This window comes from Hevea brasiliensis, chromosome 1, assembly GCF_030052815.1.
Source record: "Hevea brasiliensis isolate MT/VB/25A 57/8 chromosome 1, ASM3005281v1, whole genome shotgun sequence".
Lineage (NCBI taxonomy): Eukaryota > Viridiplantae > Streptophyta > Magnoliopsida > Malpighiales > Euphorbiaceae > Hevea > Hevea brasiliensis.
This window is the reverse complement of record NC_079493.1, coordinates 92669066-92688272: the sequence shown is the minus strand read 5'-3', so window position 1 is coordinate 92688272 and position 19207 is coordinate 92669066. Positions and strand designations below refer to the sequence as shown.

Here is a 19207-nt window from a genome sequence, read left to right as displayed (position 1 = left end):
GAATGAGAGAGAAAAGAAATTGGACACTAACCTTGAATGGAGTCAATTTCAAGCTTACAAAAACTCTTCTTTTTCTACTGCTTTTTGCTCCCAAAATCTTCACTAAGATGAAATATTAAGGTTTTGTGTTGAAAACTTATGGTTTGGTTGAAGAAAAACTAAGGAAATAAGCTTTGGTAACCATAGAAATGGAGGAGAGGGATGAGGAACAAGGTTCGGCCAAAAGAGAAGGAAGATGGCTGATGGCTTTTTCTAGATTTTTGACTTCTTCTCTTTCTTTTTAATGTATTATAAATGATTTTATAGAATTTTGATTGGCCAAAAATTTTAAATGACCTCATGCTTACCTAATAAATCAATGTTATCTTTATTTCTTTTCTTCTCTTTACAACTCACTTTTAATTTCATTTTTAGCAATATTTATTCATATTTGATATCATATAATTTATGTACTTAATTGGACAAGTATGTCAAAAATCATCTTTGAAGACGAAATGACCAAAATGCCCTCCGTTTGGCTTAACAAGCTAAAATTGTGTGTATCGATTGATTAAATTTTCTTTGTGTTTTCTTAGCATTTTATTGTCATTAAAACCCCAATAATTCTTCTCTAAAATCCCAAAAATTATTTCATGAAATTTTTCCCGGGTCTAGGGTTACTAACGGACTTCGTCGTCACTTCCCGTTAGGGTCACTCATCACTGGGGCTACGGCTCATTTAACCTTAGTACATTTCATTTCTAAAAATTTTCCTTAATTTTTCTTATCATTATTTGATTTATTTATAACTCCTCACTCTAGTGTAATTATGATTCTAAATATTCTAGCTGTCCTGACTGACATTGGTTATCGGAACAGTAGAACGTACGGATTAGCTAAAGTGAGGATGTTATAGTAAGAATAAATCACAATAATTAAAAGGATGAAAATGGAATGAAAAGGAAAGAAGAAAATGACATCTTTTAAAGAAAAATGTGAAAAAGATGCCGGTTTGGAAATGGAAAAATGGCAATGCAACAAAAGGAAAATGATAGAGATGGCTCTTTGTTCTGTTTAAAGACTTTTTTTAGTCAAAAGACAAAAATAACCCCTTTTTGCTACAATTACCAAATAGCTCAAAGTTGACATTGTTTATGAAAAGCGTCAATTTGCCACCAATTTTATTCTTTTAGTATGTATTTTAATTTTGAACTATATCTCAACTTTTAAAATTAAAAGTAATTCCAGGCAAATTTTAAAATTAATTTAGAAAATTTTAAATTTTGTTGGCAAAAAGTAATTAAAAAAAAAGTGCATGGCAAATGCACTTTGACAAAATCAACTTAACAGTTTAACCGCAAATAGTCAATAGAGCTACTGTGGTATGCTTAACGATGGAAATCGATTTCTCAACCCCCTTCAACCATAACCCATTTTCCAAGAAACAAACCGGGGGAAAAAAAAGGCTTAAAATCACTTAGTTTTTATTGTCAAAATCCCAAAGACAGCACCGCTCCCTTTATCTGAGATCGAGACACGATAGCCACAGCCGAAAATGAGCAATCCAGGTAAGCTAAACACTTCGAGCTCTGAATTGGACTTGGATCGACCCAATATCGAAGATTACCTTCCTTCTGGATCTTCCATTCAAGAACCTCACGGCAAGCTTCGCCTGTAAATACCTTTCCTTCTCTCTCTCTCTCTCTCTCTCTTAAGAGATTTTCAATTCGCAATTTTGACCTTCAAATAGACTTTACTTATTGAGGTGTTTGTCTTTTTTGTTAGGCGTGATTTGCTTGACATTTCGCCAACTCTAACAGAGGCTGCTGGTGCCATTGTTGATGTGAGTTTCCTGTGTATTTTTATTGGGTGTATGTGAAGAAATTTAGTTTGGGTCTTTAGCAAAGGAGTGAAGGAAAATTGAAGTGAAAAGCAAACGATTTTAGGTCAACTAATGTCAGTGTCTGGATCTAAACAGTGAATCATGTTTAAACTTATCATTCTTATCAGACGGCAAAAGAATTATGAAAAGAAACTGAATTGATTTCTTTAGAATAAATCATATCCAAGAAAAGAATTTAATTGAATTCTCGGGAATGTCGATTTTTTTTAAAAAAAAATGAATTTTTTAATTAAAATATTAAATTCTTTCTTTCATTTCAAGCATGAGAATTGGCCAAAATGAAATCAGTTGAATTTAATTCTTATAAAATTCTAGTTTCCAAACAGGGGTTACAGATTTTGACATTAAGTTAGTGTAAAATATATAGGTGTGATAAAAATATGTATTTGTCTTATCTGAAACTACCTGAAAATTATATGAATTTCTCGGCCAAGATTGTAAGCCTTATTCTCCATTTGATTTGGTGTAGGGCTACATTCTTAAATTGCTTCGTCCAAAATGAAAGAAAGGCTTAAGGGGGATTTAATCGAATTTTTTATTAACTAATATTTTCTGTTTGCTCAGACTAATAAGTTGCTCTCCCTTTCCCCTTTTGACTTACATTTTTCCCCATTGTGGTGATTTTGAACAGGACTCATTTACGCGATGTTTCAAGTCGAATCCTCCAGAACCATGGAATTGGAATATATATCTGTTTCCTCTGTGGTGTTGTGGTGTGGTGTTTCGATATGGGATTTTGTTCCCTTCCAGGTTATCATTCTTCCCTGTAAATAGATTACTTTATATGTAATGCTTTAAATAACTTAATGGAATGAAGCTTGCTTTCTTGTGTCGATGTTTTAGATATTTGTTATTATTCATGGACTCCTACTTTATAGAACCTTTAGACATTGAAAAAAAAGTTGATTGTGTTCTGTTTTATATCTAGTTTTAAATTTTTGGACATCTAAGAGCAATACTGATTGTGATGATGGTTTAACTTGCGATGAGTTCCTATATTAATGGACTTCTGTTTTATTTTTGCTGCCTGATGTATCTCAACTAAATCTGCAGGGTTCTAGTACTGACAATAGGGTGGATTATTTTTCTTTCATCCTACATTCCTGTGCATTTTCTACTGAAAGGGCATGACAAGTTGAGAAAAAAGCTAGAGGTGCCAATAATTTATTTACTTAAAGTTGTTGCATTTTCCCAAGTTCTTTGTTTTAAGCCATACTTCTTTTGAATGTTTAAAATTTATATGTTCATATAAATGTGATAAGTGGAACTTTGAGAAGTCTTGTTTTGTATATTTGAATGTTGTGATATTTATCTTGTCATGATTTTGTTGCCTATATTAGGTTATGTTCACGTGTCTATTCTATTTTAAGTTCAAGTTCACAGGCTTCCGAAAGTCCATAATTTTGCAACATTAGGATTCTGTGTGTAACTTTTGAGGAATTTAGCTTCATGTAAAATACCATATAATGATTCATGTAGTTTCCTTTTGTTTGGAAATCATAAGATCCATCTAGTATTTGAGGAATATATAGGAGAGCGTAGTAAATGCTTAAGCAACCCAATAATTCACCCATGATGTTGGACTGTATGAGAATCTGATAGCACCAATGGCTGTCAGCAAAATTTAAGGATCAAGGTCCCTGGTTTTGTAGTGTATACGTTGGAAAACACTAAACACCCACCCTGATACCGAAACATATGAGAAATCCACTAATTTTCCTCCTTCCAAATGAACCATAATATCCAACGAGTACTACCAATTTATCTAAGAACTGAAGTTGGTATAGAAGGCGAAACATAATGGTCTTAGTAATTTTTGTTTGATACTGATATTTTTGGATAGGTCTGCTTGCATCAATTATTGGTATTTATTTGATGGGTATCTAATCAGCTGGAATCAAGAAGTGTGTAGTGTACAGCCAAAAATATATTGTCTTCCTGATTTACTATAATTCTGTAATATATGTGAAATATAAGAAGCTTACTTTCTAATTCTTGATCACTTTTCTTTTTGATTTTTTATTCTTGAATTTTACATATCTAGCTGTTGCAAATTGCCCTGGACTTAGTTCCTGTTATTGTTTTGGTTTTCGTACTAGAGGAGTTTGGTGGAGTTAATTTGCAGCTTCTTTGTGGCATCATGGACTGGAGTTGTCAAGTACCATGGGCCGCGGCCTAGCATGCGACCTAAACAGGTGCATTTGAGTAATACTTTTTCTTATTTGGATACCAGCTCCCGGTTTTTGACTAGTTATCATTTTTGGATTTGAGTCTGTCCAAGGAATGTTCATATATCACAAGTTAACATGAACTTGTTTCTTGTGGATTGACCAGGTTTTTGTGGCTAATCATACCTCCATGATTGATTTTATCATCCTAGAACAGATGACTGCTTTTTCTGTTATTATGCAGAAACATCCTGGTTGGGTTGGTAAGTGATTAATGACTTAATTTATGACTTAAATAATTGAGGTAATGTTCTCTCTATGATTGTATTGTGCGTCCTATGGTAAAAAATAAAAATTGAAGTTCCCATTAATTGTGTTTAAATAATATCCATTGAGTAGCTTTGTGTATTAATTTTGAAAGTCTCAATAATGAATTCCATTGAATAGTTTTTGCTTGTATTTTTCTGAAAAACAAGCAGAAGTGGAATGCCAACTTTTCTACAATGCTTGGAACTTAGGTTAACTTTGTGCATATTTTAAATTGAATGGAATGGAATAGAGTGATTAATTTTATTTTGCACTTTGTATAGGACTATTGCAAAGCACTATATTAGAGAGCTTAGGTTGTATCTGGTTCAATCGTTCAGAGTCGAAGGATCGTGAAATTGTAGCGAAAAAGTAAGTATAAATGCAGTAGGCCAAAATCTCCTTAATGCAATAATATGTTCATCATCATAAGAGGATAAATGTTTCAGGTTAAGGGAACATGTTCAGGGGGCTGACAATAACCCTCTTCTCATATTTCCTGAAGGAACTTGTGTCAACAACCACTATACTGTCATGTTCAAGAAGGTATTGGGAAAATTGGCAGAGAACTTTATGTTTTTTCTGTTGTTGTTTTCTTTGACTTTTCTTTTCATTGTGGTGTATAGGGTGCATTTGAACTGGGCTGTACTGTGTGTCCAATTGCAATCAAGTACAATAAAATCTTTGTTGATGCTTTTTGGAACAGCCGGAAGTAAGGATTTTCACTTAGTTTCTTTTTGGTATCTATTTTATTCATATCTCAACAAATGTCATAAAATCTTGCTTACCCATTTCAATATTCTTATTTTTATCATCCAAGACACCTTTTTTTTGCACAAAATTTAGCTATTAAGTAGAAATGCTTTTAGCCTGGTCAACCACAAGAAGATTTTTTGACCATCCATGAGATATCTAGACATTTCTTTCACTCATCCAATGTAGCTGAAAAATGAGTGATACACAAATGAAATTCAGTGCCTTTCACATAATCCACATCCTACAAAAATGACTCAATACTTCTGACCATGGATGATATTTCATCAAATTTAACCTTCTTGTATGTTAAATTTTTTGGGTTCTTTGGGATGGGAATGGCCAATCTATTTCTCTTACTTTTTTGGGCTAAAGATCCAGGTGTATCTTGTTAGTGTCCAGTTTTATCATGTGCTTCAGATATAAAAATATGTTGGTATGATTTTGGTGATACTAGTGGAATGTGAAGATTACGTGGCTCTTTTGCAGGCAGTCCTTCACAATGCATCTGCTGCAACTTATGACATCCTGGGCTGTTGTTTGTGATGTGTGGTACTTGGAGCCCCAAAATCTGAAACATGGAGAGACACCCATCGAATTTGCCGAGAGGTAAAGTACTTTGTTTTTAAGTTATGATCAGCAAGTTTTGTCAGGTGCCTTAATCTTCTGTATAGAAAAAAAAATTTTCTCTTGTAAAATCGTCACAATGATGACATGGATTCATTTTGAATACTTTTATGCAGGGTCAGGGACATAATATCTGTTCGAGCAGGTCTCAAAAAGGTTCCTTGGGATGGATATCTGAAGTACTCTCGCCCTAGCCCAAAACATAGAGAGCGCAAGTAAGATCCAACTCTTCCACTTTTTTTCTTTTTCCCCTGGCTCTTTAAGACACCTTATAATTACTGTGTTACCAGTTTTATATAGATATAGGAAATTGAATAGCTTTCTCTCTCCCTCATATTTATACGTAAATAAAACAAAAAAATGGTTTATACCAGCATATTATAATATGGCTCTCTCTGGCCAGTTTTATGTCTTCTCTTGTGTTAGGTATCAGCCCTAATTCAACCTCTGGATGCAGAGATTGAGAAAGCTTTAGAGAATAGAGTGGATGAGAAAAGAATTAGACTTAGATGAGAAGAGAAAAGAATAGAATCGCAGAGAGAAAGAGTAATCTGTTATTGATTCATTAATGGAATGAATGAATGCCGATGAGGATCTTTCTTTTTATACAGCAGTTACACAACTGACTGTAACCAATTAACAAATTCAGTTATTCCCTCTAACTTCCTCAACAGCATTTCCCTCCAAAACATTCTCTACCCAGCCCTCATTCTGCCTAACATTTATTATTTCTCTTTTTCCTTCTATAGAGCAATAACAACACCACCCCCCGCACCCCCCCCACCCCACCAAAAAAAAAGGTAAATAAATAATAAAAAAGGACAATCTTCTTGTCCCCAAGAAGATTTAAATTCAGGAAATGGACTTTGGATAAAGCACTGATCCTCCTAGGCAAATTAAGCCATTTAATGAGTCCTTGAAGGACTTGTTGGTGGTGCTTGGCCACAGTTCTTGTCTTCAAGACTTTTGCAGGAGCGATAACAATCATGTCATCCTGAAAAGTGGGTAGGTCTTGAACCACAACAGTACCTTCTCCCTCTTTTCTCTTGAGTGATACACATGGTTTTAAATAAAGGCCGTTACGGTTACATGACGGCCGTTATTTATAGGTTTTTTGCCCTCCCCTTACTGTGACACCCATAATTTAAAGGCATAAAAAAAATTATTTCTATAATGGCCTTTACACTCGCTACTTAACGATAAAGGCCGTTATTTACCGTTAAGTAATGGTAACGGTCCATTACCTCATTTATTATTTTAAGCCAAATGGGGGCAACAACTATTACTTATTTATTTTTTTTTTTTTTTGGTCTTAAGTGTTTTTAGATATTGTCTCTCACTTTCCCTCAAATTTTCATCTTAACTTTTCTATCTTTTTATAAATATTTTAATTCTTCTTTCTTGAGTTATTATTAATGATCTTTCTAATTTTACACATTTGTTTCTTGCAAAAGGTGAGTTATTATTTATTTATTTTTTGCTATTTTTTGTTTATTCGTTGAAAAAAATTATTTATTCTAGGTTTGTTGTTAAATTTATGGTATGAAGCATTAGTTTGCCTGATCTACATAGTTATAGGGTTAGCTCTTTATTATCTACTTAGTTAATTTAGCTTTAAATTAATTGATATTATTGATGTCCAAAAATGATGGATTTAATGTCATTATTTGCTGTATTTATGCTTATTATTTAGTTTTATATTTTAGTTTTAATTATATATTTAAATATATATTAATTTCATGAATTTTGCAAATTTTTTAAACAAATTTGCATAGTGATAGGTCGTTACCATTATGTTACGGTCATTACAAGCCTGTTTCTATTACATAGCCGTGACTAAATCCATGTTAATACATGAAACACAGGATGAATGGATGCTGTGGGAGGTAACTTCAATTTGTAGGCAACCAGTGTTATCAAGGTGAAAGGCGACACTAAGGCAACAGGGGGCCTTAGGCGAGAGGCGAGGCGAGGCCTTTTAAAGCAAGGCGCCGTAGTCTAAATTACCTAAATTATATGTGTGTGTATACTTCTAACATATTAACAAATTAAACAATAAATTAAATAACTAATTAACAAGAATGTCAAGTTAAAGTAATAAGAATAACAATAAATTAACAATATTTATAAAAGTTAAACAACTAATTAACAAGAATATCAAATTAAATTAACAAAAATAAGAACAAATTAACAAAGTGAAAGTAAACAAATTAACAACACCCATATAAATTAAACAACTAATCAATAAGAATATCAAGTTAAAGTAACAAGAATAATAACAAATTAATAAATTAACAAAGTTAAAGTAAAAAAAATTAACAAATTAACATTACCCGTATAATTTAAACAAGTAATTAACAAATTAACAACAAAATATTAAGAATAAAAAGAATAAAAAAGTAAACAAATTAACAATTAAAATAAAAAATAAAAAAAAAAACTGAACAAAATAGAAAATTAACAAGACTACTGCATACCTAATACCCATACAGCAAAATTATACAAGAAGGGGAGGAAAAGGAAAAAAAAAAGGTACACAAAACATACTGCAGCACAAAATAGGGAAGAAGAAGAATAATGCCCATATAGCAGCATTAGAGGAGGAGAGGAAAAGGGGAAAAAAAAAAAAAGAAAAAAAGGTTTCCCTGGTGAATAATGCCCATACAGCAGCACTAGAGGAGGAGAGGAAAAGGAAAAAAAAAAAAGGGTTTCCCAGGTTGTAGCAGCAGCAAGGAATAGGGGAAGAAGAAGAAGAAGAAGAAGAAGAAGAAGAAAGAGGGAGAGAGAGAGAGAGAGAGAGAGAGAGACCTGAAAGTGCTGCTGAATGCCACAGTTGAGACTTGAGAGTGCCGATCTTCCTTTCTCGTGAAAACTGAGGCAGGTGGCCTAGGGATTTTTCTTTTATTTGGCTTTAAATAATTAAAAAAAAAAAAATTATCATTGCATTACAGAGGCGTCGCCTCAAGGGGCCTCTCGCCTCTTTGCTTCGGGGTGCTCGCCTCTTTGAAGGGAACCAGGCGGTGCCAGGCGAGACGTGAGAGTGGCGCCTCGCCTCGCCAGGGCGCCTCGAGCGCCTTTAACAACACTGTAGGCAACACAACCCACTTTAGCCTGAAATGTGCCGTAAAACCTGGCTGCCAACTTGAAATTCTTTCTTTGCAGCTTGAGGTAAACCAGGTCCCCCACTTGAAAAGTCCTCTCAGATCTCTTCCAATTAGCATGCTACTTCATCCCATTTTGAGCCATCAACAAATTCTCCCTAATTAACTGAGACATGTACTGCCTATCCTGCACAAAGTCAGCAATAGCACCTACAGTAGTATTATCCAAAGGTAGGAATGTGTTGCAAATGCTCATCCCATGAAGAACTATAAATCAAAATATAATCAAAGAATACCAGAACAAACTTCCTTAGAAAGGGCTAAAAAATGTGGTTCATAGGAGCTTGAAATGCAGCTGGAGCATTTGTTATCCCAAAGGGCATGACAGTAAACTCATAGTGCCCATGATGTGTTCTAAGGGCTGTCTTATGGACATATGAGGAATCATTCTGATTTGGTGGTATCCAGCTTTCAAACTAATCTTAGAAAAGTTTGAAGCACCATGAAGCTCATCTAGAAGATTATCTATAATAGGAATTGGAAATTTATCTATAATAGTGAGATCATTCAACCTCCTGTAATCAATACAGAACCTCCATGACCATCCTTTTTCTTGACAAGCAACACTCGAGAAGCATAAGTGCTAGTACTAGGCTGTATGACTCCACTCTCCCAACATTTCTTTCACCAATTTCTCTATTTCAGTCTTTTGGAAGTGTGGATACCTATATGGCCTGATATTAACATGCAGAGCAGATGGCAATAAGGGAATTGAGAGATTATGACTTCTAAAATGTGGCAACACTTTAGGATCCTCAAAAATACGGTGGAATTTATCCAACAGTAGCTGCAAATCTTTAGGATAAGAGGTAGAGGATGAAGTAGTTGCCATGGCAGCACCCTCAACAACACACCCCTGCAGTGGAGAAATTTGCAAACAGAATAATGGAGTTTGAAAACCCCCTCCATTCTTATGAGCTAACTTATCACAGCTCGTATAATTCAACAGTGTAGGCTGTGGAGTAGCATCTGTGATTCTCTGCAATGTAATCATTGCACCAGCCCTGTGGAAACTAACTGAAGAATTCTCAAAATCAAATAAAATTGGATTATAAGTCCTCATTGAATCTACTTCAAGTATCATATCAAAACTTCCCATATCCAGCAACTTATAGTCAAAACTGAAAGAATAATGATGAATCTTCCAGTTAAAATAGGACTGATACAGGTACTGGAAATTCTTTTGCTATCAGCTTCCGTTACTGCTAAAACAGTCACATCTACTGCAGTTACCTTCAATTCCCTTGCTACTTTAACATCTAAGAAACTATGAGTGCTGCCAGAGTCAATTAAAATCAGTAATTCCCTGTTTCTCTGCCCTCAATAGCATGTACAGAAAGGGTTATTTCATCTCCAATTCCGCTTCCATCCCCTTCCATAACATCATGCCACACCTCTTCTCCATCTTCCACTTCCTGCCCTTGCATTTGGAATGCAGACTTATCATTTTCACAAGATGGAATAGCCATCTCAGATTTCTGCTGCTTACATTGATGACCAGAAAAGTACTTCTCTCCGCATCTAAAACAGGGCCTTGGTTGCCTAATATTGTTGGAATTAGGTGCAGCATTAGTGTTTGGTTTAGTTACAAGTTAGTTGACAGAAGCTTGTCCGGTTGCAGGCCCTGGTTTTTGTGCGGAAATGGACTGTTTTAGGTTATTATTTTGATCAGAGTTGGGTGGTTTGGATGCATAAGGGATTGGTTCTGGCACTGTTCTGGTAGGTTCTGGAAAAAAAAAAAAAAGGTTTCTTGCTTTAGTTAAGTAGTTCTTGAAATTTGGCAGTTTCAAAAGCATGGGCAAGGGTAGTAGGTCTCATCATCCACACCATAGGCCTAATATCATCTCTCAATCGTCCAACAAAATCAGAAAGGAAATAGGCTTCTCCCAAGCTAGGCATCACCCTTTCCAACCTTATTTTGATATCCTCATACTTATCTAAATATCTCTTGCCTCATCTTCATAAACTCCTCAACAATATCCTCCAGCCCATCCTCTCCAAATCTTCCACACAATTCTCTTTCAAAATCTTCCCAAGCATTAGATCCAGCCCCCTTAATCGAATTGTGATGCCAAGCATCAGCCCTATCTACTAAAAATTGGCTAGCAATTCCCTCCATTTGGTCTTTAGGTACCCCATACACCTCAAATTATTTGATACATTTCCTAATCCAAGCGCTAGGTTCCTTTCCATCAAATGTAACTAACTTGACTTTGGGCAAGATCTTTGACATACCTTCATTCTCTGCTGTAGATCCAACACTATTATCTTCTTTCTGCAGCTGATTCCCATTCTCATTAGGTTTGGGTAGAATTCCCTTCCCTCTGAGAGCAGCAGCAAAAGACCCAGCCACTTCATTTTCTCCAGAATTATTTCCCTTGTTTTTTTCCACTATAGTAACTGCAAACAAGGATCGCATCTCCTCCAAGATCTTGCTTGCACTCTCCTTAATTTCTTCTCCCAATTCTTCCTTATCCTTCTTTGACGCCTCCTGCATAACCCTAATCTGTTCCTCCAATTCAGCTATTTTAGCTGAATTAGTTGAATCCTGAGTAACTACTCCAGATCAGGTCATTACCAGAGACACGATTGCAGATCAGATCCCTTCACAAACAAATTCTGATACCAAATTGTTAGGTATCAGCCCTAATTCAACCTCTGGATACAGATATTGAGAAAGATTTAGAGAATAGAGTGGTTGAGAATAAGAAATAGACTTAGATGAGAAGAGAAAAGAATAGAATCAGAGAGAGAGTAATCTGTTATTGATGCATTAATGGAATGAATGAATACAGATGAGGATCTTTCCTTTATACAGCAGTTACACAACTGACTGTAACCAATTAACAAATTCAGCTGTTGCCTCTTAACTTCCTCAACAGCATTTCCCTCCAAAACATTCTCTACCTGACCCTTATTCTCCTTAACATTATTATTTCTCTTCTTCTTTCTATAGTACGTAACATCTTGCCAATAATTTTTTGTCTTAGCTCACCTGAGCCTGTTAGACCCACATATGCTCCTGCTAAAACTTATCTCACCCATTGTAGCACTATAATGACATGGTTACTTCCTGCCTTAAATTCTATACCTTCAGGGTCACTAATCCTTGCATTGCTGTAGATATTTTAGTTACAGGTGTGCAATCTGTTGATTTAGTCTGTTAATGTAAGTTCTATAATTGACGAGGTAACTGAGTTCCTACTAATGCTAACCAGAGCAAACATTTAAGTTCTGTTATCAGTTGTTTCAGTCATCATCTTGAAGAAATGCTGCTGATTGCGGAGAATACATCTTTAAAAAATAAAATAATTAATTTGACATCGTCTTCTAAAAGGGGTGAAATCTTTCTTTGGACTTTGAAAGGCACAGGAGTAAATAAAAGAATCAAAGGAGAATGGAAAATTAGAAACTGATAGAGAATGCATCCAACAAGGCTATGGAATTGAACAACTAAACTAATTCTTTTTCCAGTCAGTCTCTTTCTATTACAGGGATTGAGTACTGAGTCTATTGACAAATAACAATAACAAAGTTGGTGGTTCTTACTGGGATGGCTTGTGGTCATAGTTCTCAGAGATAATGGATAAACAAGCCAAAGTTCCCAAATTGATTCAATCAATTATTTGTGCCTTGTAGCAAACAGGATTTTTGATAAACAAGAGCTTCAAAACTTCAATTTGTAACAAATGGTGAAATGAAAACTTAAATATTGGTGACAATCAAATGAAGTCAAAGATGAGAGCAAAGGTCTGTTGATCTGTTCAACATTCAACTTGGCAGAACTGCCCATTGAGAGAACTGACAAAGATGAGATGGATTTTGTTGGAGAAAAAGATGGACCAGTGAACAAATGAATGGGAAATTAGGGATTTTGGTACGATGAGTAATGGGAAGGATAAAAATGATGAAGCAATGTGTACTGAAGATGATTTATATGTATCTATAATTTCAAAATCAAATATAAGAAAAAAAAAAGAATTTAATTAAATAACATGGATTATGTTAATTTGGCTTAAATGAATATTGCTTATCCCTAATTTATTTATATTAATGAATTTATGGTTGATTAACTCGCATTGGAGACAGATGCTAATGAGAGTTTTCGTATTCATCCATTTAAGCAAAAATATGTTGTAAACCTCCTTAACATGATTTCACTCTTCATTAGGATTTTGTTATAGGGTGACATTTTGAAACTTCTTTATCATCTTCCTTTAGGAAACTTCTTTGCTACTTCCAGTGTATTACACCAAAACAATGAACCATAGCCATGAATTAATTAGTATAAATCAGAGTGTGACAATTATTTATTGGGTAAGTATAAAACTCCCATGGTACATGTCAATCTTTAATTGATCTGGTGCTACACACTGGGTGTAGCAAAGCAGTTTGCCTTTCTTTTACTCTTTCATTGCAAGTATCCCCAGTGTCCTGGATCTTGTATCCATGTAGAAATTATTTGATATATTTGATTGCTGAACTGGTTCTGAAATTGGCAATAACTTGAATATCAAAGTCTGCGTTCAATATTATTATATGTCAAATTCATTGGCCATTTTGTATGTCAGGCAACAAAGCTTTGCTGAGTCAGTACTACTACGGCTGGAGGAGAAATGATGTGTATATTTATGCTTGGTTATTCTTGTATTTGACCCAAGTAGGGTCATGGTAGTGCATTTGACGTCCTTGTTCTTCATATGCTGACTTTGATCTTTAGCAACAGTCTAAGATGAGGGTGGAAAGGAGAGAATTTCTAAGAAAATTTGGAAGTCACACTTGTCATATTACAGGTTTTACTTTCACAAGTACACTAATGTTATGAAAAAGCTTGGTTGAATTTTGTACAGGAGTATTTTATATCTGGTTGCTGACATTTTCAAGAGTTGACACAGTGGCAGGCAAAATTCATTCATCCAAATTTCCATGGAGATTCGAAGGGCCGGTGTACCTTTTAGGTCTTATAGATGATTGACTTGTTAAAATACATTAATCCAAGGAATCTATGGATTGCAGTCATAAGCTGTATTTTGTTAACGTCCGTGTCTAAATGAGTTGAAAAACACCTGTTTAATGAAGAAAAAAAGAAGGTATAAAAATGTGATTTTGACATTGAGGCGCATGTGGTTCAGTTTTTGTCGAAGTGGTGCTCATAGTTATCAAAGGCCCATCAAAGGTGTCACAGGTGAGCCGTAAAAATAAAAATTAAGTAAAATAGCTTCCATGTTTATAGAATTTTTATGATATAATAAAATTTTATCACAAATCAAATATATTTGACTTATTTTTATTAAACCATGTGATAATGAAAAAGTTTTATATAGAAAATGTTTTTTATTATGAATTTGATAAATTATAATTAGCATATCCAAGTATTCTACAATTTCAATTGGTATTCAATGCAATGGCAGTAACAAGAAAACAAGAATTCAAAGTTCTCGAAAGTCTTAACTTCATAATGCCGACCCAAAAAAAAAATAAATAAAAGGGCAACATGGCAGCATAAAAGATGGGAAAAAAAATATATCTAGATTTGTTGAGAAGCGAAGGAGCAAAAAGGCTTAAATCAGATCGTCATCGTCAGTATCATCTTCGTAGGGTTGTTTGCCTATGATGTCGGTCAGAAAAAGGATAGCTTCTAGGTGTTCATCATTGTGCTCTGTGGGGTGCATCTGAGTGCATTGGTGTGCTTAGACTTGACTGGGTGCACCGTCTAATGTATTTCGATGGAGTGCATGAAAATTTTTTATTATTTTTTAAGATAAATTAAAGTAATGAAATATAAATATTAAAATTATGTTAATTCTTCAATTTAATGAGTTTAAAAAATAAAAATTATGAAAATTTTAAAATTTCAAAAAACTTATCTCTCTTATAAAATTATCCTTTATACACTTCAAAAATTTATATATTACCCCTCCAACATCTTCCTTCTAAACAAGTTTTCAGTGAGGTTGCTTATCTGACAGGTTCAAAGGTGCCATCCCTTTCACTTGTCTTAGCCGCATCTAGGTGTGTAAAACGGTCGGTTCGATTTCGAACGGAATAAATTAAATTTAAAAATAATAAATTTTAAAAATTAAATTAAACTGATTATTAAGAGAAAATTGAATCGAATCAAATCAATAAATATCGATTCAGTTCGATTTTAAACTGATCAAATTAAATTTTACAAGATTTCATATTTTCTACATTAAATCTCAATAACAAAAATATAAAAAAAAATTTAAAAATCAAAACTAAAAAATTGTAGAGTTTCCTTGATATATATATATATATATATATATATATATATATATATATATATATATATATATATTTCGGTTCGGTTTGATTTTTTTCAAATTTTTATAAAAAATAATCGAATCAAATCGATTAATTGAAATTATCAAAATTTATAAATTGAATCGAACTAATTGAACCTAATTAACTTGATTCGGTTCAATTTTTCAATTTAAACCGAAATCTGCTCACTCCTAACTGCATCCTAGGCGCACTTTTGACAATTACGGTGGTTCCTTAAATAATTTAAATTATATTTTTTCAATATGGTAGATCTCACAAACTAATAACAATTTAAAAAATTTTAAATTTACGTTTTAATTTTTTAATATAGTAGGTCCCATAATTAAATAAAAATATTAAAAAATTAATTTTACATTTTAAATTTTATTTAAATAAAAATTATATTTTTATTTTAATTGAATTTTAAAATTGAATTTCAATTTTGTAAAACTCCTTAAATCCATAAGATTCTTCTTCTCAAAATTCTTAATTTTCTCTCTTTAAACTGTCCATGGTTGCTTTTAATGGTGGTGGTTGACAGCATTAAGGGTTTGTTTTGTCCGGCTAATCCACCTCCGCTATTAAACATCTCTACCATGCCATCCACCTCCTCAAATCCCAACATCACATTGAAGTCTTTATCTAGCCATATGGAACTCCTCAACCAATTATCATCTCTTACTGAACAAGCTCTCTGCACTGTTTGATCTATCGTCTCCTCTCTGCAGTCCTCTATACTTATGATCAGAGTTCTTTGAACCCCATAAGAACATCCAATTGAAAACACTACAACTGTCCCATCTGCACTGCACTACAGAGCTTTTGCAAACACACGACCCATGCTCTTCGACTGTTCAATAACAAAGCCTAAGAAGTTGGATCTAGCCAAGGCAACGTAGTTCAATTGTGAGATTTTGGATATGTGCAATGAATATGACCTGATGCAGAGAATGTCATTGTGGCGTTGGATATGAAGGACATTTTCGCCGAAGGTGGCGATGATGGGTATTGGCCAAGAGTTTGGTGGAATCGCAATTTGGGAATTGGAACTTGTTCTTCCTTTTTAATTTCGAATTTTAATTAAAATAAAAATATAACTTTTGTTTAAATAATTTGAAATTTTTTTAAATTAATTTTTTTTACTTGTCAATTTTTTGTAGGCCCATTATATTAAAAATTACAAAGTAATTTTTTTTCCAAAAATTATTTGCCTTATGGAAATCACTATATTAAAAAAAATATTATTTTAAATTATCATGTTAGCAATTTAATACTGTTAGTGTAATTTGAACCTGTTAGAGTTCAAGTTCAATTAAAATTAGTAATTAAAATTAATTAAGAGATTAGAGAAGATAAAAAGTTTAGTAGAATTTAAATTATGAAATTTAATAATTAAAATTTTAAAAAGATTATATTTTAATGGCCTATATATATATATAAATATTTAATTGGCTATTATAATTATATTGTAGAGAACTCACGAAGTGGAGAGGTGTATCAAATTTTATGAGTTTTATTTAAATGAATAATTAGTGGTTGTATAATTATTTTTTCTTTGATAGTAAATTTGTTAGTGGGGTAAAATTATGCTGAACTATGTTAAATTTTATATTCTTTATTTGGTGTGAGTGTGTTTTTTTCGCAACAATTGGTATCAGAACTATGGCTCGAGATATCAAAGATAACGAACACAAAATTTGAGGTAAAGTCATTTGATGGAAAAAATAATTTTAGTCTGTAGTAAAGCATTGTGAAAGAGGTCTTTGTACAATAAGGATTAATCAAAGCATTGAACAAGAAACAATTAGCAATCACAAAAGATGATGATTGGAAGGAATTTCAACAAAAGGCAGTGAGTACAATTAGATTGACGTTAACCCCAGATGTAAAGTACATTGCTTTGAAGGAGACTTCGCCAGTTGCTCTATGAAAGAAATTGGAGAGTTTTTATATGTCAAAGTCACTCATAAATCACTTATACTTGAAGAATGAGTTGTACAACTCATAATAGATGAAGGTATTGATATAAGAGATCACTTTAATATTTTCAATAAATTAATTACCCAATTGGCTAGTGTTGGTATAAAGGTAGATGATGAAGACAAAGCCCTCTTGCTTTTAACCTCTCTCCCACAATCATATAAAAGTTTAGTGACAACCATAACAGTTGGGAAGGAGACTTTGAAGGTGGAGAAAGTTACAACAGTTATTTGAATGATAAAAAGTTCAAGAAGACAAGTAGTGACAATGAAGGTGGAGCTTTTGTTGCTGGTTCTAGTCATGATAAAAATAATCCATGTGAAAACAATTGGAGAAGAAATAATAGATCGAGCTCAAGACCACGAGTTGACCTTGAAGATAGATAATGCTACAACTGTCATGAGAAGGGCCACATTTAATACCATTATATGAAGATGAAAGAAGATCTTGCAGAGTTTAAACAATTTAAGGAGAGTCACGAAAAAAAAAAAAGAAGGAATTGTTGTAGTTGCAATTGATAACAATGTTGACAGTGAATGTTTGAACGTAGATGATGACAACGAAAAGACAAAAGATCCATTATAAGATGAGTGGTTAATGGATTCTGCTTGCCCATTCTATATTTGCTCGAAGAAGGAGTGGTTTAATGTGATTAAAGAGAAGAAAGGAGAAAAAGTAAAGCTTGCCAATGGGAATAAGATGGAGGTTGAAGGCGTTGGTAGAGTGAAGATCATGTTACATGGTGATCATGTGAAATTATTAGATGAAGTGAGACATGTTCCTAAATTTGAAAGGAACTTAATTTCCTTGAGTAAGTTAGATTATTTGGGTTATTGGTGTTCAATTCATGGTGGAGTCATGAGAGTTAGCCGAGGAGCTCTTGTGATTATGAAGGGTGAGAAGATTGGTGCAAAAAATCTCTACAAATTGAATGGAAGCACATTGATTGAGAGAATGCAAGTTGAGGCAAGATGCAACATCAATAATTAAGAATGCAAGGAAGCACCCAAGAGAAAATTGACTTTTTGCAGAAGTTATGAAAACTAAATCTATTTGACATGGAGGTAGAGATTGTTAGAGTCCAAGTTCAATTAGAATTAGGAATTAAAATTAATTAGAAGATTAGATAAAATAAGAAGTTTAGTAGAATTTAAACTATAAAGTTTAATAATTAGAGTCTCAAAAGGACTAACGTTTTAGTGATCTATATATATAAATAGTTTGTTAGCCACTATAATTGTATTGTCGAGAGCTTATGAAGTGGAGAAGTGTCTCGAATTTCGTAAGTTTTATTTGAGTGATTTATGAGGATGAAAAAAATAATTAGTGATTGTATAATTATTTTTCCTTTGATAGTGAATTAGGCTTATGCTGAATCACGTTAAATTTTATGTTCTTTATTTGGTGTAAGTGTATTTTTTTTTTTTTCACAACAGAACCATTTATATTAGCAAAAACATTTCAAAGCATCATTTTGGTGAACATTGAACTATATATAATTAAATGTTAAAATGCAAAATCACATAATATTGTTTTTATACTTTTCCTTAAAAAATTCTTTCCACTATCTCATAAACTATTTTGAATATATTTTGGGAATAAAGTGAAAGGGGTGGTTGTCTCACACGAACGCTGCGTCTTTCTCTCTTTTTCATTGAGGAAACTTTATAAAGATCCAAAATAAATACTTTAAAATACTAAAAATTTCAACAAAATTCCTAGATATGTAAATATATTTTTAAAACATTAAAACTTAATAAAATTATTGATCGATTATAATTTGGCTAATTTTTGTCAACTATTCTTCAACTTTAGAGTTTTTTACACTTTTATCCCTCATCTTTATTTTGCTGCCATAAAGTCCCTCAACTTAAAGAACGTTACATAAAAGTCCCTCAACATATAAAAAATTGTATAAAAGTCCCTCATACCAAAATCTCATCATATTTCTAACCAATTTGATATGTGGCAGTGTCATATTATAAAATAAAAACATTGAGTCTGTTTGGTATTATTGTTAGAACTGTTGTTGATAAAAACACATA

The 19207-nt window shown here is 33.1% G+C and overlaps 1 protein-coding gene across 1 annotated transcript; it reads left to right on the top strand.

Moving 5' to 3' along the window:
- The first annotated feature begins 1400 nt into the window (after positions 1–1400).
- On the top strand, positions 1401–13744 carry LOC110640757 (glycerol-3-phosphate acyltransferase 9). The gene is made up of 12 exons (XM_058145975.1): positions 1401–1653; positions 1765–1822; positions 2514–2632; positions 2936–3035; positions 3982–4077; positions 4217–4313; positions 4641–4728; positions 4806–4902; positions 4983–5068; positions 5599–5718; positions 5853–5951; positions 13469–13744. Exons 1-12 carry the CDS (start codon positions 1535–1537, stop codon positions 13515–13517), a joined length of 1128 nt encoding a protein of 375 aa, XP_058001958.1. The 5' UTR covers positions 1401–1534; the 3' UTR covers positions 13518–13744.
- Positions 13745–19207: the final 5463 nt, after the last annotated feature.